Source organism: Odontesthes bonariensis, chromosome 10 (genome assembly GCF_027942865.1).
Source record: "Odontesthes bonariensis isolate fOdoBon6 chromosome 10, fOdoBon6.hap1, whole genome shotgun sequence".
NCBI classification, from domain to species: domain Eukaryota; kingdom Metazoa; phylum Chordata; class Actinopteri; order Atheriniformes; family Atherinopsidae; genus Odontesthes; species Odontesthes bonariensis.
Window position 1 is genome coordinate 15,283,640 of NC_134515.1, and position 26,331 is coordinate 15,309,970.

At 41.4% G+C, this 26,331-nt stretch overlaps 1 protein-coding gene across 10 annotated transcripts in view; it reads right to left on the minus strand.

Annotated features, from left to right (window-relative positions):
• Positions 1 to 492: 492 nt before the first annotated feature.
• The window catches only part of prdm16 (PR domain containing 16), a 171,989-nt gene continuing 146,150 nt past the window's right edge, over positions 493 to 26,331 (minus strand). For 4 of the 10 annotated variants that reach the window (XM_075476440.1, XM_075476448.1, XM_075476444.1 and 1 more), the window contains exons 4-16: positions 24,172 to 24,312; positions 19,290 to 19,392; positions 15,229 to 15,430; positions 14,939 to 15,104; positions 14,607 to 14,760; positions 12,442 to 14,116; positions 12,213 to 12,300; positions 10,217 to 10,389; positions 10,020 to 10,097; positions 9,533 to 9,702; positions 8,045 to 8,216; positions 5,121 to 5,378; positions 493 to 3,745 (exon numbers count right to left, since the gene is read on the minus strand). In XM_075476440.1, coding sequence (XP_075332555.1) covers positions 3,733 to 3,745; positions 5,121 to 5,378; positions 8,045 to 8,216; positions 9,533 to 9,702; positions 10,020 to 10,097; positions 10,217 to 10,389; positions 12,213 to 12,300; positions 12,442 to 14,116; positions 14,607 to 14,760; positions 14,939 to 15,104; positions 15,229 to 15,430; positions 19,290 to 19,392; positions 24,172 to 24,312 — 3,393 coding nt within the window. In that variant the 3' untranslated portion in view covers positions 493 to 3,732. Of the gene's footprint in view, positions 3,746 to 5,120; positions 5,379 to 8,044; positions 8,217 to 9,532; positions 9,703 to 10,019; positions 10,098 to 10,216; positions 10,390 to 12,212; positions 12,301 to 12,441; positions 14,117 to 14,606; positions 14,761 to 14,938; positions 15,105 to 15,228; positions 15,431 to 19,289; positions 19,393 to 20,580; positions 20,891 to 24,171; positions 24,313 to 26,331 lie in introns of those variants that run through there. The other 6 variants (XM_075476450.1, XM_075476442.1, XM_075476441.1 and 3 more) reach the window with 6 other exon arrangements.

Sequence of the window (26,331 nt, forward strand, 5' to 3'; positions counted from 1 at the left end):
GGGAACAGTCCCGGGTATTAAGCGGCTAACACTGCAGCCCCAGATGTAATCCTCTGACGTGAAGTGCAGGCTACAGACATACGTGCTCCCCTTCTTAATAACGAAATTCGGCCCCTCCTCCCGCCGAATCGCCTGAATCCACCTTTGTCTAAGATCGCTGTCGACCGGGAAATAATGAAAAGAGAGGTACGGTTGTTTTTGGGCAGAGGAAGAACAGCCCGGTACACTACAAAAACTTTTGTTTCTTGTTTCCGCCATTCTCAGTAGAAACCGGAAGTTGATTTACCCGCCGTCTACGTATTTCCGGTCAAAAAATGCGGAAGTGTGAAAAAGGTCTATTAAGTACTTCAAAAATAATTTCCGATTACTTGTTTATGTTAAGCAAAGGTTCATGTCACGTTGACCTTTTTTTTTTTTGGATTAAAATCTGTCTTATTTGTAACAAATTATTTTTGTGCATTCCTAGCTCACAAATGCAAATTGGACAGCTGCTTTAAAAAGCACACAGGTTTTATTGCATATCAATTTCATGTATAAATTCTTCATAGCATTGGAAAGATTACATTTGGTATACATTGCTATTCTACAGAATTAACATCAGAGTCATATCTTTTCAATGAAATTTCTCTAAAGTACATCTGCAATAATCACAAGCATCAAAAGAACTGCAATTTCAGAATTGTTCAATATTATTCTACAATTCTTTATTGTTTTTCATTAAGTCTTCTCCCACAAGTCTTTTCTATGTATTTCAGAACCTGCCCAAACATTTGTAAGGCAGTCAGAACTTGAAGTCAAACCTACTAACCTAACCACATGTACAATAAGTGCATCTACGGATTTACTTTTTCTTTTTTTTTTCTTTTTTTTCCATTTTTTGATTTGATACACAGTTCACAAATGGACATCATTATGACTGCTAAACACGTCATGCACAACAACTTTTTTTTTGTTTGTTTTCAATAAACATAACAGAGGCGATATACAACTCAGATTTAAACAAAACAAGCACCATCCATTGAAACCCAAATTTTTCATTGATTTTTCTTTTTCTTCAGACAAATGCACCATTGTTTTTCATTCTTTAAAATACTATACAGTTAAAAAGAAACAATGTATATTTTTACTTTCTCCTGTAACAGTGGGGGCAAACAGCAACCATGTTCTATTATGCTGAAACATTTTTCAGTGACCATCTGCCAGAATACTTTCTGAAGTTGGCAAAATGGAATACTTCAATGCCTTTCAATTAATTTGATTTACACAGCGCGTACTTATTACAGTAGTCCATGACATGAATTACTACATAGTGACCCAAGTCTTTACATTTTGTAAGCACAAGTTGGAAAACAATGTGTTTACCACGTATGGAATCTCATTCAGTAGAATTATAAAAAGACTTCTGTCTTTAGAAAAAATGAGATGATGCAGCAGTCCTAGCATCACACTACCACCTGCTGTTGTGAAGAAAAATTACAGTGCTTCCGTTCATCTTTTCTCTCCATGTTGAGCCCAACGTGCCCACCTATTGAAAGTCAAACCATCTTGAAAATGTATCTGTTTTCTAAGTTCTACAAAGAGCTCCAAGCCAATTCAGTTTTTGGCTTGGACCCATATAATTTAAGTGCTAGTTTGAAAATACAGCATCCGGCCTGGTTCTGAAAGTTTGCTGAGAGGAACAGTGATCAACAATGCTCTCCCCCGCTTCCTGCAGCTATCTACAGTAAATTACACATGCCATCCGTGGCACAGCTACCTTTTGGACCACATGGAATGGGTTTTCAGTATGATCTTAGAAGGTTAACTGGGGATTTAAAGTAAAGGTATTATCAAGAGTTTTTGTTTTCTCATCTAAAATCGTCTTTAGACGGACATTTTTTTTTAAAAACATATTTAGATGGACCAACCAGCAGAATTATGATTTCCATTTTAATGTAATCTGAGGTTTGGTGTCATGAGTGCTTGTCTTTCTTTTTCTGTAACCAGTAAGTCTGTCATGTCGATGCTGTTGTGACTGTGTGCTTTAGACTTTTGGACCATGTACGGTAATAACAGACAAATTATTTTAAGAATAAAATTTGTGGGTGACCTTATAAGTAATAAATGCCAAAAAGAGAGAACAGGAAGCTTAACGTGGCAGAAACTCAAATTCGAAATTGACAACCTAATGCCCTGACATTCATCGTGAAATCGCCTGATGCCATATAGCTTAATTAATTTGAATAAGATGCATTTAACATACTAGGTAAATTTTTGAAGTGGAACACAAAAGAAAAAGAAAGAAAGACTAAATCCCGCAGGATGCTTCAATGCCGAACAGGATTCTAAAACTAAGCTATTTTTTTCACTATAAATAACAATTTGTTTAATGGGGTCTTTCCATTTTGGCACACTAAACCATCGAAACCAGAGATTCAGAATCTCCAATGGGTTTCGATGGTGATCATTCCTTCAAGAGAAGAGGGATTTAAAAGGACTTTTCTTCATTTTCACTAGTCCAGTCATGACAAAACAACAAAAAATAAATACATACACACACTTTTGAAATCAAATATATAAGCGCGTAATAAGAAAAAAAACCCAAAACAACTATGACAGCTAAGGCGAGCCCCTTGGAAATGAAATGATTGTCAGAGAACAAAACATTTTCTATGGGTTATTTGGCACATACCACTCTTGCTATGAACATCTAGGTTATTTTTTTTACATCATATGACAATATCATACAATTTTGGTCCTTCTCTAAAATAATTATATTAACAATTTAGCACTGTGGTGCCTACAAAGAAACAATACTGTGGTATCTAATAGGAAAAAAGTAAATACAATTAAACGATGATGTGATAAACATAGAAAGACTTTTCTCTTTTTTTAGGCATTAAGTTCATTTTCAGCATGATGAAATTTAGCAACCAATTACGATGGCTTGTGGCCCAGATATCTCATTAAAAGCACATTTGAACATTGGACATCATTCTCCATGTAATCACTGGAAAATCAACAGTCTACTGGATCTGAATATTTATGTGGAGCTATTGCTGATTCTGCAAATAAAACTGAAACAAAATTTGTCACACGTGACTGGTGGAGGTGTGCAGGTGTGTTCCTGCTCAAACAGTACCACCTTGTGGACATGCAGTGCCAGTGCTACAATGGTTGTAGAGGGCATTGTACACAGACTTTAGAGACGTGTCAGTCATTAAGTGTCTTCATGAGGGCCTTAAACGGGTGTCAGTGATGCTGCAGTGAGCCTGGTGCACTCGGGGAGGATCGGAGATATGCAGTTACAATGCTACTGAGGAGCATTCATGGTGTCCTTCACATCAACAGGAGCTTAGCAGTGCTTTCTCTTGGACAGAGTCTTGCAGGACCCCTCTCTTAGGGACAATCTTTCCCTCCTCTATCTCACTCACACAAACACACAAACAAGTGAATGCACACATAACCACACAAACTCATTCTCTCTTTCTTGAATGTATGTGACAATGAATTCTTCTTCGGCCTCCACGTCTTCCCACTACTCATGTCCACTCAGTCTTGTGTCTCTATCCATTTGTGAAACTAATGTTCCTCCTGTTCTTCCTCCCACCTTCTCTCCGTCTCTCTTCGCCTAGATGTGGTTGAGTGGGTGAAAGCTGCTCGTCTCAGACGGTCCACCTCCCAAGCTCAGCCAAGCGTCCAGAGAGTTCTGGGAGGGTGCGTGCAAAGGGTTGTTCTCTGAGAGAGACAGCATCATTGCATAAGCCTGTGTGAGAAAACAGATTACTTTTATTCAAAGAAAAATGCATAATACATAAACACTTGTTTTGAAGGCACATTTCTTAGTATGCAAAAGTCCTCTCAAGAAATTAAGATTTTACGTTTCAAATTTAACTTGGACTTTTTTGTAGCTTCGTTGCCATGTTCCTGGATCTAAATGAACTCTTTATCATTTGACAATACAACTTCTAATGATGTTGCATTAGACACTTGTACACAGTGGTGTTGAGGTGCAAAACGTAATAATATTCAACCAAAGAAAGAAAAAATAAGAACAGAAAATTCAGGATTAGTGTGTTTTTTTTTTTGGTTTTGTGACTGTAGCTCTGGGACCTAAAGTCACTGACAAGTTAATAGTAGTTTTAATACCTAATTTGGTAGTAAGTGTGAGGAAAAACTTGATTAAGCAGAACAAGAGGCGCTCTTGCAATACAGGTTGAGCTACAATATAAAAGGATTAATCTAATTTCTTATTTGTGCATTTTTGTGTCTTTTTTTGTTCTTCCCTCCCTCCCTTTTTTTTTTTTTTTTTTTTTTAAATGGACATCCAAAATCCAGTCACATACCTGGGTTTTAGCCTGCCTGTACAATGTCTCTTTCAATGCCTCAGACTCTAGAGAAGTATTAAAAATGTCTTTAACATCAAAGGGCTGCTCATCACTGGCTGCTTTACGTAAACCATCCAGGCTCTTGGGAAAACTGGGCAGACCTTCCAGGTCCAAGAGAGAGCCCTCCTCCTCTATACACCTGCACACCAAGGAATGGATGGATGGCAGGAATGAAGGAGTATAGATGGGTTAGTTGGAGGATGGATGGGTTAATGGATGGAAAGATAAGGGGGGGGGTATTAAAAAAGGAGGTAAATAAGAATATAATATGAAGTGAAGAGAAAAGGAGAGCTATGATTAATAAAAGGTTAAGCAGTCACAGGGAACAAATTGAGAGAGGAAAAGGTATTGAAGAGAAAGAAGAAACTGACCTAAAAAGAGCTAAAGTGAACACCTTTCTGAGCACCTGAAGGGAATCTACATGTATAGTCCTTGTTTAACCATGTATCCCCTGCATGAAAGGTACTACCTCCAGTAGGGGTCCTTAGGTAAGACCCCCTTACCCTATCTGCCTACCTGTAAGTCGCTTTGGATAAAAGCGTCTGCCAAATGCATAAACATAAACATAATTTATGTTTTACTTAGTATCTATAGTTATTTATTACTGGCGTAAGTTGCCATTCAGGTAGGTAAGATGAGAGGCTTCTGTTATAAAGTGCTTAACATATTTAATACTTAGTATATTTTTGTTGTACTTATATTTGCTGTTAATGGAACACTTTTATGTTATTATTTGCTTGACAAAACACATACCTGCGAGTATGTTCATAGCTCATTGCTAACGGGGCTGTCTCTGTGTCCTCCTCTTCCTCATCCTCCTCATATGCCCCTGTTGTGACAGGAGATGGAGACTCGGGTGCCTCATCATGCGACTTCTCCGTCAGGCTGCCTTCTTCCTCCTCCTCATCGTCCCCCTCCCCTTCCTCTTCTTCCTCCTCAAGCCCCTGGAGTCCTAGCTTGGAGTTGGATAGGCTGTGGCTGGGTGGGTGCTCCTCCTCAGGCCTGTCTGACCTGCAGAGGACGGAGTATAGATGAGAAATTGGTTATCGTGACAGAAGTAAGTTTTCAGATGACACATGTCATTATGTCCATCAATCCATTGGGTGGTGCTGCATTTTTCTTCCAAATCCAAAGCCTTTAATGGCTGTCTGAAATTGTCTCTCACCTTCCAGGTAAAAATTCCTATCTGTTTGAGCAGTCCTCCTAACCAATCAGAAGGGGCATGAGGGGAAATATGCAATGAATCTAAATTACAGCTTGTTTAACAGCCACAACTTTAGAAAGAAAGACAGGAGTAGAAACAAAATTACAGGATGCTAAATGTGTGTTCCTATATTTAATTTTTATACTACGCTACTATGCTTCCTCTATTATGTCCATCATGAGCCCACAGGCTGTATTAGCTCATTTCAACTCTTTTGAATTATTTACTAACAACAATCAAAATGTGACAAGTAATTCTTGTAGTTTGAGCATTATGTCCAGTCTGGTGCAGGATGGTTATTACCATTTTCTAAACATCTAAGACCATGACTCATCTCTCGGAGAGAGAAACATAAATAATCTGATGACAGCATGCAGAGTCCAACTCCAGTGTCCACACAAACAACACGGGTGCCGACAGTCTGCCTGGAGCACTTTTCAAACGGCCCACAGATGATTAATTGGCCAGTGCCTCACAAACAGAGCAGAAGATGGTCCGCCTCAGACCGGGTCCTTTGCAAACCTCTACACTCTGTAATGGAGAACACAGTCTGTGGGACTGAGGGAAGATGTCGGCTCGACTGCAAACACGCTATCAGCACACTACCATTATGACCTGCCATCTGTACATTTTCCAGTCTGCGCCAAAACAACAGTCCCCCCCACCCACATTCTACTCCATCACCTCCCAACCACGATGTCATGGCTCATGATATCATTTCCTTGGGGATGGCAAATTTACCCCTTCCATTTTTTGCCACACCATGGACATTTATCAAATAAGACAGGATTACCTCTGGGAAAGGGAGCACAGGGACAGGATTGGGTCATGCAGAGTGGGTGGGTGATTGTGGGTAGAGGGACTTTGGGGGAGAAAGTTCTTCTCTTTCAATCTAGATTAAATATCACTGTAATCAAATTGCAGAGCCGGTTGGTGGGGGAAAAGTCCATGCCTGCAAACAGGAAAAGAAGCGTAGCTCTGACATCGGGAGGCCCTGGGTTTTGTCATTTAGCCTAAACACGTCAGTCGGGTGTTTGTGTTAGTGGGCTAGGAGTACGGGTACAGCGGGTGGATTGGGGGAAGAGCTCAATCATCAGTGGATCTCTGAGATAAATGCTTCAATCGAACTCCCCCTCAGGGTCCAAACTGCCAGACATTGTAGTCCAGTCCCAGACCAAGAACCACCTCCAACTGAAGTTTTATCCATCTATAAAGCTCAAGCCATGGCTTAAGAATTACTGTGTCAAGAAGACAAATACCTCCTAGTTCTACACTGCTAAAAATATCCGTGCACACTTGTACCATCTAAATGCTCTTGTTTGAAACTTCTCTCCCCTAAGGCAACAGTGCTGCCTCAGCATCAACAGCATCCCCAGCCAGGAAACATTAAAGTTAAAGTTTTCATGTGAAAACAAAAGCTATTCGGGACTTTTATTTTGACTGGCTATTCTGCTGAAAAGGGAGTTTTTAAAGCAGGGAAACTATGGTTACAAGGGCGGTTAAGAGCGATTATAGATAGTCATCCATGAACGTGTGTTTGTGTTCAGCGTTTCACTTCAGTCACTCAAATGGAGAATAAACAGCAGGCTGTCTGGTGGGAGGACAGAAAGCATAACACTTAGTCTGAATTACAGATATTAAAACGTCAGGCCAACTTGTTGTGGATGAGACTCTGTATTGATCCCAGATGGCAGAGGGGCTAAATTGCCACTGGGTCTGCTGGCCATAATGTGTGTTGACAAGAGGAAGGGGGGATGATGGAGGAAGAGGAAGACAGAAAGTGAGACTACCAGAAAGGAATTCACAGCTAGAAAGAGACTGAGAGATAGAACCTGAGTAGAGTCAAGGAAAGAGGGCAAACCACTGAATAAAAGAGAGAAAACATTTCATCCTCATTTTTATTTTTCTTCTCGTCTGAATCCTCTGAAGCTTACCACAAACGGAGTTACTAACACTAAAAGCATTTCAGTACTAGGAGCAGGGAAGCTGACATTTCCATCCACTGACCATTCCTTGCCTGAGAAACATATTTGAATGGAAGGAGACTTAAAGAAAACTCAGGATGTTGGTGGCACAGCTGGACAACAATCTTTGGAAACAAAAACAGAAAAGTAAGATGCCCCTTAAAAAATGTAGTTTAAATATTTGTTTAAGTGTTGCCAAGCATGCTTAAGCCACTAGGGAGCACTGTGCACCAAGTGCAACGCTCGATTATAAAGAGAGGGAGATGGCTGGACTCCTACAATTAAGTCTAATTGCCAAATCTTGCAAAACATTTTCTGGTGTTTCAGCAATATCTTATCTAATAGTAGAAGTCCTATAATGCAAAGTTTTAAGGACATTTGGCTTGTTTCTTGCTGTAGTAAGGATTAATGTTGGACACAGTGAGACAGAGTCTGCCTCACAGATCAAATGTAATCACCTCAATAGTCTGAAAAACTCCGGGATCCGTGCAGGCATGTTTTAGTCTTACCTCTTATCCGTGGAGCTCGAGGCCTGGTTCATTTCACTGTTGGAAATGAAGTTGCGGATTTCTGAGAAGTACGAGTCCTCCTTCTCGTCTAAAAGTGCGTGATTGTCTGGCTCTGAGTTTGGAGAAGAGATGGTAGTTCCTAAGTTGGAAAGCATCCCGGACTGTTGGCTCACTGTTGGGAAAAACATACAGACGATCCCATGCACACACACGCACACACACACGTAACAAAAAACACGAGCACGATTAGTTTGATGATCATCAGAAATATATAATAGAACTTAGAGAAAATATTAGAGATGTTATACACTTCATCCACATTATAATGTACTAAAAAGCTACAAATGAGCATTTGTGAGGTTAAAACATTTTAAAACGGAGGAATTATCCATAGAAAATAAACTGTCATACAAGAAATGAATAACGCTTTGGAAAGTTTCACCAGGCAGGCTTTTATTCAGCAGTCTTAAATAAAGGAATACCCCGATACTGTATCACATTCTAATGAGGAGGGAGATTTCAGATCACATATCTGTGTGTTTTGGCACCCAAAAAATTACTCGCATTAAACTGTAGGAATAATTTAACATCCATTTATATTTTTTTCAAATTTTCAACCGAATCAGATACAGAGGAGAGATGAGGGAAGATTTGGTTTGGAAATGCTCATGCTTTTATTGGGCATTTTAGCACTTAAGCAAAAAGGGGCAGTCCGTATTCTTTGATCGTGGAATGCTAAAATGACATAAGGAACTGCAAAGTTGTGGTTACTCCTTAGTTTCTTTTTTGTCTTGTTTACATGTTTCTTGTCCATTTTTTTCCTTGTGTCACTCATGTAACAACCCTCCAACTTGAATAGATTAGACTGATCAGAAATGCTCCTTACTGGCACCCAGGTGAACATTTGCAAACACTGACACAAACAGTATCCTACAGGAGGCAAATGTCAGGTTGAACTCAAAACTTGTTTAAAGTTTTAGTTTGAAATTGCATATATAGACTTAGAAAAAAAAAAACCTTGAAGAATATTCACGTTTGGGCTTTGAACATACCCCTAAAAACTTTTCTGTATATCTTTCTGTGTAACTGTTGATTGAACTGTATGCTATATAGTTCGGAAACTAAATGTATTGCTTTCTTTTCCAACCACAGTTGTGATGCCTTTGGGAAGATGTTTACACTCAAATATGCAGCTATTCCTTTAAAAAAGCTTGTGTTTAATGCATAATCAACACGGACACAACAAGGCTGATTTTTACAGTAGCAAAGGCAAGTGTGGATCCTTTTTTCAAGTGGTTTTCCTACTTTAAATCATTCAGAGCACTATGCTAAATATTTATCTAAGTGATGATTAAAAATTTCCAAATGGGTGATGAGAGCCATTTATTATTCCATCCATTAACTAAACAGTCCTTGTTTACTAACTACTTTCAGTTCACTTGGCCTCAGTGTTTTCAGAGAAAACAGACACAGATGTTGCAGACTGACCAGGAATGTTCTCATGCTCGTGCTTCTTGAGATGGCGGTCGAGGTTGGTTTGCTGACCAAAGCAGCGGTTGCACAAGTGACACTTGAAGGGCTTCTCCTTGTTATGGATGTTGCGGACGTGGCGTTGGAGATTGGATGAGATGCTGAATGAGCGGTCACAGTATTTACACCTGCCAAAGCAAAACAGAACCATGTCAATTTTCCGGGAGCAACAGAGTGAGCACTGGTTGTCCTTATCATAGATAAGACCACGGTTGATATTTTTTAAATTATTAAAAAATCCATTTTAGACATTTTATAATGAGCATATAGGTTTACTTTCATTTCGCAACATATCTAAAATAAAAAACAGAAAGATTCCTCGGTCTATAGAATCTTTAAAAAAAATACAGAAGAAGAGTTCCATAGATAAAGCAGCCAAAAGCATAGTGGGAAGTAGAGCCATGAAGTAAAAAAAATTGGACTAAATTAGAATGGTTTTGAATACCTGTACGGTTGTTCCCCTGTGTGTGTTCGCAAATGTCTGGTTAGGTTTGCTGAACGGGGAAAGATTTTCCCACAGTACCTGGAGGGGAGAATGAGTAGTTAAAGATAGGAGAGTATTATCATAAAAAGATGCATTGTGTTGTCACCGTGAACGTTTGATCAACACTGTAGACATGACTACAACCACAGAGCACTAACCTGCAGGCGTAGCGTTCCTTGCCTTTGCGAAGGATGGCATCTGATAGGGAAGGTGGTGGAGAGCGGAAGTTGAACAGTGGATGAGCCGAGTGTTGCAGCGAATTGGGCAGCGCGTCCAGTTTGAGAGCGCCAAAGCTCTCAAGCTTTTCTGTCATGTTCTCCATGGCTGACATCTGGAAAACAGCGGAAGACAAAATAATATATATTTTTTCATCATTCATTTCCTAAATAGTAATTCAATTTAGAATTATTTACGTTTAAGCAGTGTAATTTGACATTTTGAAGTGAAAAGTTCAGTCTCACTTATGTACCATTATATACTGTATGATAAATGAATGTGTTTTAGAGAAAGAAAAGAAAATAGCGCAAACTAAAGGACAATATCAGAAAAAGGGAGCAAGGGAAAGAACCAGAGAGCGTAAGCTCTGAGGAAGCACTGAATCAGAGGTTAGGCTGGTTGTTTATCATAAAGGCCAGTCACCTCCTTGACCTATAACACATTCACAAATGCTCAAGCTCAACCGTTCCTCCAGTCCAACTCCATACAACCTCAACGTCAACAAATTCTTTGTTCTCTACCTCTTACCTTCTTCTGCCAAAGCTGCCGTTTCGGGCCAGCAAACTGACTAAATGAGGCGTTTAAGAGCAACGATTGAAGCAGTACAATATAGTTTGTGATACCCCCAACTGATAGCCGCTTCCCTTCCCCGAGAAGCTTGTGAACAAAAGAGGACCAGCTATGTAGGAGTTTATTTGCCAAAAACAGTTTACATCCTTCCTTTTTTAGTGAATACGGGACGGGAGAGACACACGGACAGACACTCTGTCTCGATGTGTTTATTCGCAGTCTGAGAATGGGTGCAGGGCAGCTTGGTAGATTCCGTCATGAGACTGAATTAGAGGTGGCATTGTGTTTGAATTGCTGGGAGGATCCCAGCTGAGACACTCTGATGTGAGAAGTTTTTACATGGAAGCCTGTGAAAACATTTGATCCAGGGTATAGGGATAAGTTATGAGATGATGCAATTAAATAGGGGGCCATGAGAATGCCCGTTTCAGGCTAAGCTTGTTATCATTAATTGATGAGTAATGCAGTGTTGTTTTAAGAATGCGGGTACAGAATGACCTTAACCAAGAAGTGGTAAGTCTCTGCTCGCTTATTGAATTAAGAAAAATATGCATATATGTGTAATGTCATACATGCAAAATGTATACCTATGTGTAAATGTATCTGTCTGCATATACACAGATGTGTGTATTGCAAAGTCATGATTGATAGAGAACACAGATTTCCAGGTCAGATTAAACCATTTCCCCAACGAGAACCCCCCATTCTCCTGGACACAAACACAGGATGTCCTTGATGGACACGGTGCTATTATCTAACCAGCCAGCCACAGAAGAAAAAAAATAAAATACTTGGAGGAGGTTGACTTATTAGCTGGCCTGTGAGCTCCCAGCACATAAAACAATGCCACAACTAAGATTAGCGCAGCCAACCGAGGCAGTTTGTTTCAATTCAAACGTTTATTATTCTCACTGTTATTAATACTATCATTCCTTGTAATCAAGATTTGTAGAGGTGGGGATGGTCTGGAGACAGTCAAACAATGTGACTGATTATCAAAGGACCTGCGATAACAGACTATGTCTTCTGAAAAAAGGTAGAACTGACGAGGTACACAGGCGCCATTTAGTAAACAAAGGAAGAAATCATACTGAACTCTTGAGAAAATAACAACAGTTGAGAGCACAGAGGGCCTTATCAATTCAGGCTGCAGCAGCGTGGGAGGCAGGAGTGAGGTATTTTCACATAATACATAGTTTGAAAATAATAGTCAATACCATGTGGGAATAATGTGTCTGTATGCAATACCTCAGGGTCCATTCCTCTGTTTGGTGTTCCCTTGCTGTAGTCTTTGTTGAAATGAATGCACCATTTACTGTTTTCTACCAAAGAACTAAATGAAAGTGTATGTGTGTATTGTAAGTTTACCTGCGGATGAAAGAGTGGTGGTGAAGGCCTGGGGAACTTCTCCTTTAGAGCCCCAACTGGGTCCAGTAGCTTTCTTTTCTCCACCCTGCTGGACCAACAACAAGGTAGAGGGTTACGTACCAAGGTGAGAGTTTGTCTAAACCATGTATTGACATCAGTCTCTAAGGTTAAAGCCTGGGTGCTTGTGATGTGATAGTCATAGGTTTTGTTCTAATCGGGGCTGAAATACCTGTAGATGGGGTCCATGAAAAATGCTGAGGGCTTGGCGTAGTGCAGTGGCTGTGCCTGGTGGGGCTGTGCCTGTTGCTGCTGGTGCTGAGTTATGGAGGACTGGTGCAATGACTGTGAATGAAGCTGTGGAAAACCAGATGGAGTTTCATCTTTAATGAACATCCCCTTTCCAGCTCCATAGATGTGGTTCTTTCGATTTTGTGGCTCAGCTGACACGCCATTGTGACCACCGCGGCTCCTGCTGCCAATGCTGAGGTCCAGTGGCTGTTCTTCACTGCTGGATATTATTAGAGATCCACCACTGCTTCCAGTACTGCTGTTGGGGTTTGAGGGGTTTGTTGGGGTTGTAGGAATTATCTTGGCCTCCTTGGGTTTTGTGGTGAGATCGAATGGTGACTCTGCAGTGGGAGCAGGAGCTGCAGGAGAACTCGAAACCATCTTGTGCAGCTGTTCACGAGGGGACTTCGGCTCAGCCTTAAAGAACATGCTAGGATTGAGAGCACCTCTGTCAGTGCTAAAGGGATATAGGGAGTTGTGGAAGTTAGGCAGAAATTGGAAGGGAAACATGGAATGGTAGGGCAGTGGACCCATCTTCTTCTCCTGATGAAGTCCAATCAAACCTGGACCAAAGTATTTCTCAGCAATAGAAGCAATGGCTTTGATGGAATCAGTGGTGACTGCATTGGCATTTGTGGTGGTGGGCGGGAGAGCTTGCTCATCGGGTGGAGGGAAGAAGGAGTGTTGGGATGATGCAGAAGCAAGAAACGGTCGATCAATAGAGAGGTTCCCTGAACTAGACACGGCTGATAGCAGTGCACTGTTTGTTTCTTCTAATTGGTGTGCTTCTTGACTACAAACAGTGCCAGATGGCTTCCTCCTCTTACCACTTCGCTCACGTTCACTCTCTCCTTCGCTCTCCAGGTCAGAACCATCCCCTGAAGCAGTACCAGTAGTGGTATCCAAATCCGTCCCACTTGTGGTATTAACATCCTCAAGGTCACTACCATCAGACATGTCTGCCATCTTAGATTTAGGCTTGGCTTCTCCACTAGAAGACAAATCAAGTTTGTTCTCTTTTTCTTTGTCTTCCAGCCGACTCAAGCTGTTAACTCCATTTGTGGAGCTCACAAGGGACATTGGAGGGGCATCTAGGGGACTCCGGGGAAGTTTCACCTCCTGACTGCTGGCGCCTAGAGGACTCTTTATCAACGGACTGGCAGGTAACAAAGGTGGTCGTGGATATAGTGAAGGGGGAAAGATACCTGGGAACCCATGGGGAAGGGATGGGAATCCATGGGGCCCTGGGGAGAAGGGCAAGCCAGCGTGAGGGTGATGTCTTGAGGGAAAGTAGTCAGTGAAGCCTAAACCTGACTGGTTCAGACCCTGAAGGTGGGGATGGTGGGACTTTGCTTTAGCCATGATGGGACTGGAGCTCATGGGAATGCCAGGATTGAACATCCCTGCTGGAGAGCCATAATGGTTTTTGCCCTCACAAAAACGACGGTGCTTGTTGAGGGAAGAGGTAGTGCTGAACAACTGGCCGCAGTCCTTACACTTGATCTGGGTACGGCAGTCAGCATGCATACGCTTGTGACGGCAGAGGTTGGAGAACTGGGTATAGGATTTGTGGCACACCTCGCCTGGGGGAGCAAAAAGACGCAGCCCATCAGGGCCTGGTTAAACCCATTTTAACACTGTCTCTAACTCTGTATACCAAATCAAGAACAACACAGACTATTAAAACCTTTGAAAAATGAAGGGACTGCTTTCTTTGTACAACACTAACTACTCTAGTAAATTAAAAACTGCTAAATCAGTCTTGATTTACTGCATCTACATTTTTTGTCTTATTGACAAATAAAAACTGAACACATAACAAACATCATTAAATACATATACAAAAGTCTTTGAACTTAAAGATAGGTTTCATCACCTCATCGTTGTATCTTTTCATAACTGTAAAGCAAATCGTTAAAGCATTCATTTAAAAGAAAAAACACTATATAAATATGATCCCCGGACCTGCATTGGAAATGTAAACAGAATGTATAACTGAGAACCAAAGACTTCAAAGTGATGGAGTTACCAAATGATAATATTATGAATTATGAAATAAAGTTTTTACAAAACAGGCAATCATTAACTTCCAAGGCCCTTACTTACAGATAAAGGGTTTGACACTGCTATGGATGTGCTTATGCTGCTTGAGGCCAGATGAGGTGGCGAAAGTCTTGCCACATTCAGGACACGTGTGAGCACGTGCCCCCACGTGTTGGGAGCGGATGTGGCGCTGAAGATTGCTGGGATCTGTGAAAACCTGAAATGTAAAATAGGAGTATAATAATACAATGTAATTAAACATTATCAACCCTGCAAAATATCTCTACTGAAGGTATGCTGAACTTTCAGAACTTCCAAATCTATGTACAAAACCATCAATAATAAGACCTAAAAACCAAAACAGATAAAGCCTGTGTGTGCTGTGCACAACTTACGTGCCGGGTGTGCTGTACCTTATCACAGTTTTCACACTCAAAGCGCTTGCCACTGTCATGTGACATCTGGTGGCGGATGAGGTTTGACTTCCAGTTGAAGGCTTTGGGACACTGGTCACACTTGTACTCCCTCTCCTCTGTATGAACTATCATGTGTTGCCCCAGACTTGATAAAGAAAGCACAAGCGTATCAATGAATTCAGGAAGTCAAACAAGTCAGATTTCAGACACTGGATAAGTGGAGAGTAGTGGATGAATGTGCACATTTTTATGAAGTGTGGACTATGTACCTGTACTCATTTGGGAAGATCTTCTCGCAGTCTTTACACTCGTGGATGGGCTCGTCACTGTCCTCACGTTCCTGTTTGAAGTCTTCCCTCAGTGCGTCAAAGATGGAGCCTGCACTGGAGCACGAATACTTCTGGTGCCGCCGGAGCTCAAGTGTCGAGGAGAAAAGCTCATCGCAGTCTTCACAACGATACATTTGCTCGTCTGCATACACAAACACACAGACAGATTTGTTCAGCCATTGTATGAATCGTAAAATATAACTACATGCGATACATAGTATTTATAGAGTATATAAGGAGTGCAACAGTGAATATATGTGTACAAAATTCATTAATATTCCTTACACCAACATTTTTCATATTCATTATTTATAATACAGAATGACTGAAACAATAAAATAAAGCACACAGATGTACACACACTACAGATGAATAAAAATGTATAAATTCTGGAAATTTATCTGCAAATGGAGTCAAAAGTTCTGGGATGTCACTGAACATTTTTAATATGCAAGATTTTTTTTAAGATTTCACAAAGATATTGTGATTATTGTTTTTTTTTCTTTACAGCATTAATGGGTGACGTTCAGTCGTGTTCTGGCTTAAACACCAGCATGATTTACATAATTGTGTTTGCCAACTCTTGTCAGCTGCATGTTTCCAAAGAAGAAGACTTAAGTATCCATTTGAATAAAACCTTTAGAAAATGTTGTCATTAGTCAACAAGAAATCTATTCTGTTTTTGTGTTTAACTTACAGCTTAAATAGACTGGTTTTACAAATGGTAAGAGTAACAATCCTGCAATTGACATCCACATAAAATGGAAATCAATTAGCAGTGAAATGTAGCCTTCATTAACACAGTTAATTACTTGTTAAAGCAAGTGTTTGCTTGAGACTAGAGGTGTAATGGCGCTTAGGGGAAACAATAGGGGCTGGTCTTCCCCTTCCATGTTGATAACCTTTACAATACTTCTCACCAGCAAGGTCAAATGCATAAAACTTGGAGGAGCTTTTTCAATAGCAAGTTCCTGAGTGAGATGCCAAGTTCAACAGATCAGGGGAAAGCCCAGCGGAGCGTCTTTGTGCACATGCAAGAATGTGTGCATGTGTGTGTCCGTGCTTATGTTTCTGTGAACATTTTAGAAACTGAGTCACAAGAAACGGAGGTAAGCAGGGGCACAGCGGCGCCAACCCCATGGTGATTTCACCACCAACCTGACATACCCTTCTTGCCATGAACCAAGCAGCCCCTGCCTGAGTTGCCCCCCCCCCCCAGGCCCCCCAACACGCTATACACACCCATCCATCAATTCAAGCTGCACAAAATGAGTTTATCCAAAATGACTTACAATGCATGGCTCACCTGTTTTCTACTGCATGTGACCGTTTATCCAGCTGGAACTTCTTGGAAACATTAAAAGGGCATTAGTGTAGCAACATCAGTGTGTCTAACCTTGGGGAGAGGAATAAATGACCCTCTGGTCAATGGACCATTACACTGAGCCCAAATACTAAACTAACTAGCTTTCTTTGACATTGGTGTGTACACGTATTTCACAGAGAGTGGATGTGAGAGGGTTGGTCATGATTTGCTCTGAAGCTTAAACATCTCATAGATTTTTGCAGAATTGAATGAGTGGAAAATCCTCTGTACATGCTGTAAACTCCTCGTGTAGCAGGGAACATGAACGTTGAAGAGTGAAAGGAAATGTCTGTCAATGTGCATGTCTGTGAGGATGTACATAAACAAAAGCACTTGCTTGTGCGTGTCAGTGTGCCTGGATTTTTTTTAGTCTGGTCTGCACGGGTGGGGTGGGGGTAGGGTGGGGGGTTATAAAGTGGAGACTAATAGCTCTCTGGGAGACGAAGGGAGGCACAATTATGTGCAGTTTAGCAGCTAATCTGGGAGCATGGGTGAGGTCTCTGGGGACTCCTCAAGTCCTCTACTTCAAATTCCTTCCCTGATAAGCCAGACGCAGAGAGCAGGGCTGCACTGGCAACCTCACACACAGTCCTGCTACCTTTCCGCCCTCTTCACCACACAAATGCACGGAGACCAGAGCACAAAACATCCACAAAATGTGCTCCGTGTCCTGCTATTTTTAGGATTTTCAGTCTTTCCTACCCACAACCACTCATCGTCAAACTATAAACCACCTGTAACAAATTTCTCCTGTCTGCCTTTTATCCTTCTCTCACACCAATACGCAAAGCCAAATACTTTGGTTCTTACATGCACACTTTGGCAGGTGGAATATTCTCCGTCTGCTTCCCTATTATTGTATTCCACAGACGAACTGAACAAATAATTCATAACCCTGCTCAATTTTAACGCACACCAAATGGCATGCCGATCTGCTTCTCATTGATAAACAAGCTTTCTTTGAGCTCCTGTTTTCTTCCGTTCCTTTGGCACGGAGATCTGTGCATAATCTGCGGGGGAACCTGGTGGCCTGCAGAACATTTCATGAGCATCTTGTTCTCTCTCCATCATTTTATGATTAATGACAAGTAAAAGTTTTTTTTTTTTTTTTCATCCTTGGTTCCAGTAACACAACTTAAACATTGTTACCTGACAACAGCACTCCACCGCAATAAGTCCAAGATGTTTCAAGAAACACAGCGGAACTGCGGCTGCTTTTCTGCTCCAGTGAGGTTTGAAAGCAAAGCCCAGATCTATGGTGAACAGCTGCCCAAGTTAGATTGTAAGATAAAATATTGGACATATTCAGTCTGACGTACAATGTAGAGGGACGGTTGAAAGGTAGTAAGTTCAGTGAGTCAGGTTACCCACTCAAAGAGGAGAAGGGTTGACGAGGGCAGCTATAAACGGGGCACACTTTGAAAAGTGAACCAATTTGCAGATGACAGTTCACAGCAAGTTGCAGCAGAGCACTTAAGACAGGAGATCTAACGCAGTGATCAAACTGAGAGATAGACAGCCAGATAGATCAGTCAATCAACTTTTAATATGTTACATTCTAATTGAAAAACACAATCAGTGATAACATGTGCCACTTCGGTTTCCTTCTAGTCTGATTTTTTTTTTTCATTGTACAGTAGACAAAATATATGTATCGATTTTTTTTGTTTTCGCGGATGCACATGGAAAAGATATGAGTGATCATAGACTTAAATAGTTTAAATTAAACTTTTTACTGGACACCGAGAATGTTACTATAGGCTCTTGGGTTAGAAGGAATAGAGTCGTTTGAACCATCCATCAGGGGTGCTGTAACAGGAGAAACGACTTCATTTGTAAATCAGACGCTCTGCTATATATCCAGGTTTAATCAAGATGAAGACCACAAGCCTATTTATAAACCACATACATGTTACTGAGGGGACTACACTGATTGGAAATACAATAGGAGTGTTAGTATTTTTTTTTTAATTTTATTATTTCATCATAATTAAACGGTATTTTTCTATTTTTTTCCCCCACATTGTGATGTCATTATTGGTTGGGATATTTCCGGAGTATTGCCGAGAGACAAAACAGCTACAGAATAAGACAATAAATCTATAACGTTTTCTCACTGACAAACATCCGGGTTTTTTTTAACCGGCGTGTTCGACAAAATTAAGGCCTTAGATAGCCAATCTCTGTTCTGCCTGAACGAGTTTTCGCTTCTTTGCTCCCGTGCTGTGTTCGGGGCTGCAGAGCAGGCCAATAAATGTGTGATCTGGGCTTCTCATTCACAAAATGAATATGATTAAAATAAAAGAAAAATTGGAATCTGTTAACATCAGATGGAGAGTGACGCCGTTGTTCAGAGAGGGAGAGGGTTACGCTGCAATATTGCGAAGCGCACAATAACCAGACTTGTATCCTTTAGTGTATTCTGTGTCCCCCGTTACTGGCAAGCCAAGTGGCTTAAACCGGCCTTCAGTCATATGCTTCAATGCGGGATTTAATTTCAAAGTTCAAATAATTTACATTCGTTGGGGAGAAAAAAAAAATCTTGGAAGGAGAGATTGTGGCGGCCGCGAGAGCGGCACAGGATGCAGGTTAGAGTTTGTTTAAAACGTGCGTTAATGACGCGCATTAATCTTACCTTGTAGGTTGGGTGCCATGGATCCCTCAGGGAAAATACCGTCCTTCATATACACCAAAAGCTCCTCCCCTGCTTCAATGTCCCGGACAGCTTTGTAATATATCTGAGGAGAGAGAGAGAGAGAGAGAGAGAGAGACTTTTAACTTAAGGTCAAGATGGAACAAATAAGTCCAGGCGCTCGAATGTATCATCACGTTTAAAGGACGGTTCGATGCTGCAGTGGGTAATATTAGCACATCAACACGGCAGTAAAAAAAATAAAAAAATTAATTTGTCTGAAATGCTTGAGTGCACTGAAGAGTTGTTGTTTTTTTCGTTTAGAAATGTTGGATATTTTACAATGTATTTCTGTTTTAATAACATAAGTAAGTTTCATTCCAAGAAATTTCGAAACAAATAAAATAATTAATCACTTACAAACCACATAAAATTCAATAAAGTGTAATAGAATAAAAAAAAAACAAAAAAAAAAAACGGGGCTCTTATACGAACAAGTACGCTCCTCAGACATAAAAAAAACAAAGTAATCCAGACTGCATAAATGCTGCGCTGAGAGGAAAATGAAACCAAAATAAACAAACAGTTCAGCTGCAGCCGACAGCTGCAGTAAATCTGAAAATATCAGGTCTTTGCACACAGCAATTCCTCTTTAATTTAGCTCATTTACTGTGTTAAATTAATGCTGCTGCTCCCCTCCTTCCCCCTTTCAACAAGATAAGTAAAACAGGATTAAGAGTTTGGCGAAATCCGAGGCCATTCAGAGCCGAGGCCTTGTTGAGTGTCCGACATCTGCCTGTCAAACTGAATTTATACATACAGATGTAATCTAATATATATATATATATATATATATATATATATATATATATATACACATATACTTAAACTGATCGCAGTCAACGTTCAGAATTTTCCATAAATTAAACAAGCGAAAAAACATTTCGGCTTCATTCATCCCAATGAGACACCCTCGGCCAATCATACATGCTGAAGAAGTGATGTTTGAACACGTGGGGGCGCTCTGCACCAACCGAAAACTGTCACCAGGAGAAGGACGGAAAAACACACTTTCATACACAGTCTGACACACAAACATGTAGCCGACACGGAGACCGGGGAAACTCAACTCTCAAGACTTAGTGTGCTCAGGAGGAGAGAGTACACAAGAAGCAAATCTGTGTCAAATTACTATTATCATTAATATTATCATTATCATCATGCAACGCATTCTGATCGTTCTAGGAAACACACGGAGCCTTTGCTGCAGTCTCCCGACACTTTTTGACCTGACCTTTCTTTTCTCCGTGAGCCGAAAGAGTTGAGAAAGTTGCGCGGCGCTGCGGAGAGCCTCCAGCTGCAGTAGCACTTCAGTCCCGGAGGAGTTGGCGACACAACCCATAGTAAGTGCGCCGGAGAGAGAGCGGGACGCTGCAGCTGTCAGGGCCGGGGAGAAGGGGTCGCGGGTCGGCCGGGAGCGCCGCTGAGGACGGTGGGTGATCGTTCCTTCCAGCGGGATGAAGCGCAACGCTCCTCTGCAGAGCCACTCTCTAATCTAGTCAGTGAGCGCGTCTTTGATGATGATGATGATGAGCCTCTCTAGTACTCTCTCTCTCTCTTTTCAGACTCCCTCTCTCTCTCATTAGTGATTCCCGATTGCCCCTTGGTGCTCTCTCGGTTACCCGTCGGCCACTCCTCCTCGTCTTATCTCCAGCCAAAAGGATTGAGGGATCTGCGGCGCAGACCCCTCCCCGCATCTCCGATCCCAGCCGCCGCTTTGGCCACCTGATAAATCTATTATTGATTTGAATAATGGATAAAGCAGCTTGACGGACTTGCACTTACTCTATCAGCCACTCCAACACACGCACAAACAAACACACATCCACGCAGGAAAAAAAAAACGCAGCCTACACGTGCCGTTTTGATGTTATTTAAGTTTTGTTTGCAATAGATTTAACACATTTTTCTACTCCAAATATTTCTCTAACAACGAGAAAATTTTGTGTTGGAAACGACAGTTTCAGTCAGGCTGAAGTCCAACCTGTGTGAAATACAAACATCTTTTTTTTTTTTAATATGCATTAATCTCCACACAATACGTTTAAAATGTGGTTATTATTATTATTATTATTTCTTTTCAATGCTTAATTATTGTCAGTCATTTTAATTTGTTTTCAATTATCGTTTTTACAGCAAAAAAAAAAAAGAAAGAAAAACCTTTTAACACGTGAAACATGAATTAAGGCACAGTGAGAAAAACACAAAGAACAATCCCACTTCACATTAAATGACATTTTCTACGTGAAATATATCTTGCTAATTATTAATGCATATAATGCATTTCATATGTATAAAGTAGTTACTTTTTTATATTAATGACATCCATTTTTTATGAAAATGATAGATTAGAACATTATCAGCAAACATCACGCTATAGTCTCTTTTTTTTAATGACTACAACCAGTTACTAATTAAGGAAATCTTAATTACAATTCGTAATTAATATTTGGCTGCAGAATTTGGAATCTGGGTGTTGTTTGCGTGCGTGCGTGTATTCTACAGTAAGGCCTGCACTCTCAGATCTGTCTTGACCTCTTCCCATCTCTGTCCTGTGTTCGGGAGACAGATGCCTCATCGATCACTGCCAGCCGTAGGGCCCGCAATAATCCCCCTACTGTGGCCTCAAGCGCGTGTGCGTGCACACACACACACACACACACACACAACAGTCTGTATGAATTGACGGATCCATCCGAGTGTAGAAGGGCAGATCAAACGGCATCAGAAAGAGCTCCACTCCAAAACACAAAAGATGAAGGCCTGACAAGAAGGTGGACAAGGTTCATCTCCTCTTTAAACCTTCATCAACTGCCCGCCCAACACACAAATATACGTGCACGCTCACACGCCACTCACTGCTCTCTCTCAGCCATTTAAATCACAAGATGCAACTTGGCCTTAGAACCACTGAATGGGCTCGCTTACGCACCAGTTTTTAGGCAGTTGTTTATCATTCTGAATGAAAGGGAACTCATTCATTGGGGTGGACACAGTCACACACAAACACAAAGACACACACTCATAGGAAATTGTTGATTGGTCTTTTTTTTTTTTTTTTGTTAGCCATAATTTAAGGTGTGTGAATATTTCATTAGGGTAAAACTGCAAACAGATTTCGGGGGGAGAAAAGTTGCTGGCCGTACTGTGTGTGTGAGTTTGTGAGTAGATGATGAACTGACTGGCTTTGTGCAGATACAAAGTACAGATACACACATTAGTCTTGTTAAACCCACAGCACTTCCACAGAAACCTGATGGAAATGGGAGTGAAGATACAAAAAAAAAAAGCCAAATTACTGCATGACCATTAATGTCTAAATTATGTATGATCATGCACACATTTGTTCACCCTACATCATTAATGACAAACAAACACATAAATTCTCCACTTCCCTTTTAAAAGGTTACTGCCTGCATTTGAATTCGCCTGGTGTGCACATATTTCCATAAAGTCATGCATTGTGCATGCCGATACAAAAAACAAAAAAGGTAAAATAAGAATCACTGAAAAGTCTGTTGAATTATAAATTTTAGCTCTGAGTGACTGTATATATGTGCTTGTGTTTGTGTGTGTGTGTGTTAGTGCAGTGTTTGTAAATAAATGATAGAGTCATACCTGTGAGCCACTATACAAAGCAACTGGTCAGGCAAACAAATCAAAGGCTTTTGCTAAGTACAAACAAGTGCAGAACATCAAAAAGTGATAGTGCACATGGCTTTTTTTTGGTCTAATAATTTTTGCTGGTGCCCTGATTCTTTCTGTGACATTGTGTGGCAGTGGCAGGGGGCACTGATGTGAAAATCTTAAAAGGATTAGGCAGGTTGGTGTTGCCAGCCAATTGGTGCTTGTCAATCTCGGAGGCCCCTTTGTGTCCCCTGCTCCTACTTGGTCCAAGCCCCCGTTTCTCTTGATCGGTCAGACTTGATGTCTGAAGCTTTAATGGACACACCAGCCTGTCCCCTCGCTGTGACAGAGTGACAGGTGGCAGATCAAGACATGAAGACAGAAGGAAGTCAGCATAGAACAGGCGGCCAGAGACTGAGACAGGAAGGGGAATGAGCCATGTAGGCAGGGATTAGGAAACAAATAAGAGTGGAGTGACAGGAATGTGGAAACACACAGCCAAGTCATATGGATGCATTTGGCTAATGTCCCACTTTTGTCACTTATTGTGGTCTCATTTAATATTATTCTCATTGCAAGAATTCAAAGTGAAGATGCGCAGTTTGTCTCAAAAGTCTTTACTTTTCTGGTGGGCTATCGTACCACTTATTGACCTGAAAGTGAAATATGTGTCAAGCAAAAGTAGAGTAACACCACCACTGTTTCAACAAAGAATCGTGGTGTTAGACTGCAGCAGAACACATTGCATGGGTTAGGGTACAGTTAAGTAGTTGGAGTTTAATGGGCATCCAAAGCTTTGGTGAGTTCTCTTTAAAGAGAGCAAGAATGAAAAGCAAAAAAAGAAGAGAAACTCCACAGAGGAAGACCGTGCCTGTTTATCATGGGAATGTCACACTATTCTTCAGCCTCTTCTCATGGGTCACTTCTGAACAACACTGGCAACCGGCCCAGCCACAGACAAACAATAGAGCCATTCCTTGGTCATTACAGCACACACATTTTTCTAGTACAATGGTAAACACTGACACACACATACTTGTACACAAACCCATTCACACACATCAACTCAGTGTCTGCTATTAGTGGATGGGAAGCAATATCTGCCTCTCCTCTCTGCCAACCGATGACAGCACGGTGCTATTTTTTTTTCGTATATGGACCGCAGATCCAAGCAGGACAGTGTTGTCGTGTCACTCACCTGGTCTCCTGTGAGATGACAGGGGGCGAGGTTCTGCTCCTCAAATGATGGGGCAGAGCGGACGTATTTGAGCCAGCTGTTGCTGGTGGCGTCTGGGCCCGTGTCCAGTGCGAACTCGACGTTACCCATGTCATCCACCACCTGTTGGAGAGCAACAGGTAAGATATTAGGTGTATATAGTTAACAAACAACTGGAAAAAAAAAAAAATCCCTAAAAATTCTTATACACGTGACATTTTCTATGAAGGGGAAGTTGAAAATGTTCAATATTTGTAGGGGACACACCGACACTAACAAGAAGGCTGTGCCAGGAGTTTGATGGCAGTTAACTTTAAGACGCACACAGCTGGCATGTCAGTGGGTGTTAGGGCCACCTAACCTTGTCAATCCTGACAACAAGAAAAGGAAGGAGAGAAAGGAGGAGGGAGTAGACAAACTGTGGCTTCTTTCACTTGTCTAAAGACTTTCTCTGGCACATATTGATCACCCTTTGTAACCCCTGCAGCCCCCTGAGACTCCAAGAGCGGGTTTCATGTTACCCGCATTCACAGAGAATGAAGGAGGATGGAGGTAGTGGCGAAGGAGGAAGAGGAGGAGCAGAATAATAGAAGAGGGGTTTATTGTGAAGTGAAAAGTGAGGGGGAAACCAAAAGGGAACAACAAAGCCGTATGTTTTTCTGTAGAGATAAGAGGAACCTTGTTCTCAACAAAAGTTTTATTTAGGAGACATTTTAAATGATGGAAAATGAGAAATATGAAGAAGACCTGCCAAAGCACAATGTTTCGGATTAGTCAACTGTCTGTAGGTCTGTGACACAGAAAGCCAGAAAATGCAGAAATACTTTGAGCGTATATGTGAGGACAGAGTTGGAGAGGAATCTGGGGGCATCTGAAACCCCCAAGCTTGCCCTCTCCACCAAGCCAGGCTCCGATTTCGACCCTGTACTGCATGTGATACTGAGAGCCTGTGTGGATCCTCCCGGGAGAACTGGCCTGAGACAGAGAAACTCCTCTAATTACAACAACCAATCAGCCTGGCCCGAGTTCAGCGCTGACCTCCAGCTTGACTCTCTGCTCTCCTAATCACAGGCAAATGTCTGCTGAAGGAAACTGAGGTGCGAAGGAGAAGAACCAACAAGCCATCTGACATTTTTAGATGTGCAAAGTTCGTGAACTTCTCTGGCACTTTTTCTAAAGGCATGTTCATGTTTTTTCCCCAGCTCGTAAAGTGTGAATGGCCATGTTCTTGTTGTCTGAGTAAGCGTGTGCAGAAGGTGTATTTTTGTGGGTGGGGGTGCAGGTGACAAGTTTGGCAAGTAAATAAGTCAAGTGTCTGGATCGGGGTGTGGAAGTGCAGTTTGTACGAGTGGGCCGACAGTTTAAAGCGAACGCACACTTGGTTGAGGTAACAGTAATGTTGTGTTGCTTCTGAGCCAAGGTGTGACTTTATCCTCCTCGCTCACGGTGCCTTCTTTAGAATAACAATGCCAGCAGGGGCCTCGGCTAAAAATAACTGCCCAAAACCTTGACCTATGTTTTTAAAAAAATAACTTTGGTCCACGGCTTCCGCTTATAGAAATAAATTCACTGAATGTGAAAGTGGCAAAAGTTAGTTCCTGTTTGTGTTTCCCATAATGCACACGGACATATTCAGAAGCAAATAATGCGGTAATGCTCATCTTTTATAAAATTATAAATGATCCTTAATAATCTCCAACGCTCCGCACAAATCCACCTACTGTCTCTTCTGCTCCCAGTTTACAACTTAAAAACTTGGCTTGATGGAGTCCAGGCCTTTTCTTTAATGTGTGAAAACAGTCGCTGAAAACTAACCAGGCAACCCCCCCCCCCCCAAACACACACACATGTGCATACTCCTCAGCCTAATATCCTCTCTCCATCTGGGGGAGTCAGAGTGCACTTGTCATGGGGTTATTGGGGAGCTGCAACAGGTATTGTACATGTTTTATGAACATATGTAGAAAAGCTGAGCTCCAGGTGGAGACAAGGTGCACTTATTCCTACTTTTTCTTTTTTCTTTTTACACACACATACACAGACACACCTATGGATGTTTCTATGCGTACATACTGGATGTGGCAGTTCATACACACCCGATGGTCTGATCACAAACTTAATGAGCAGCAGACCAGTATGGCT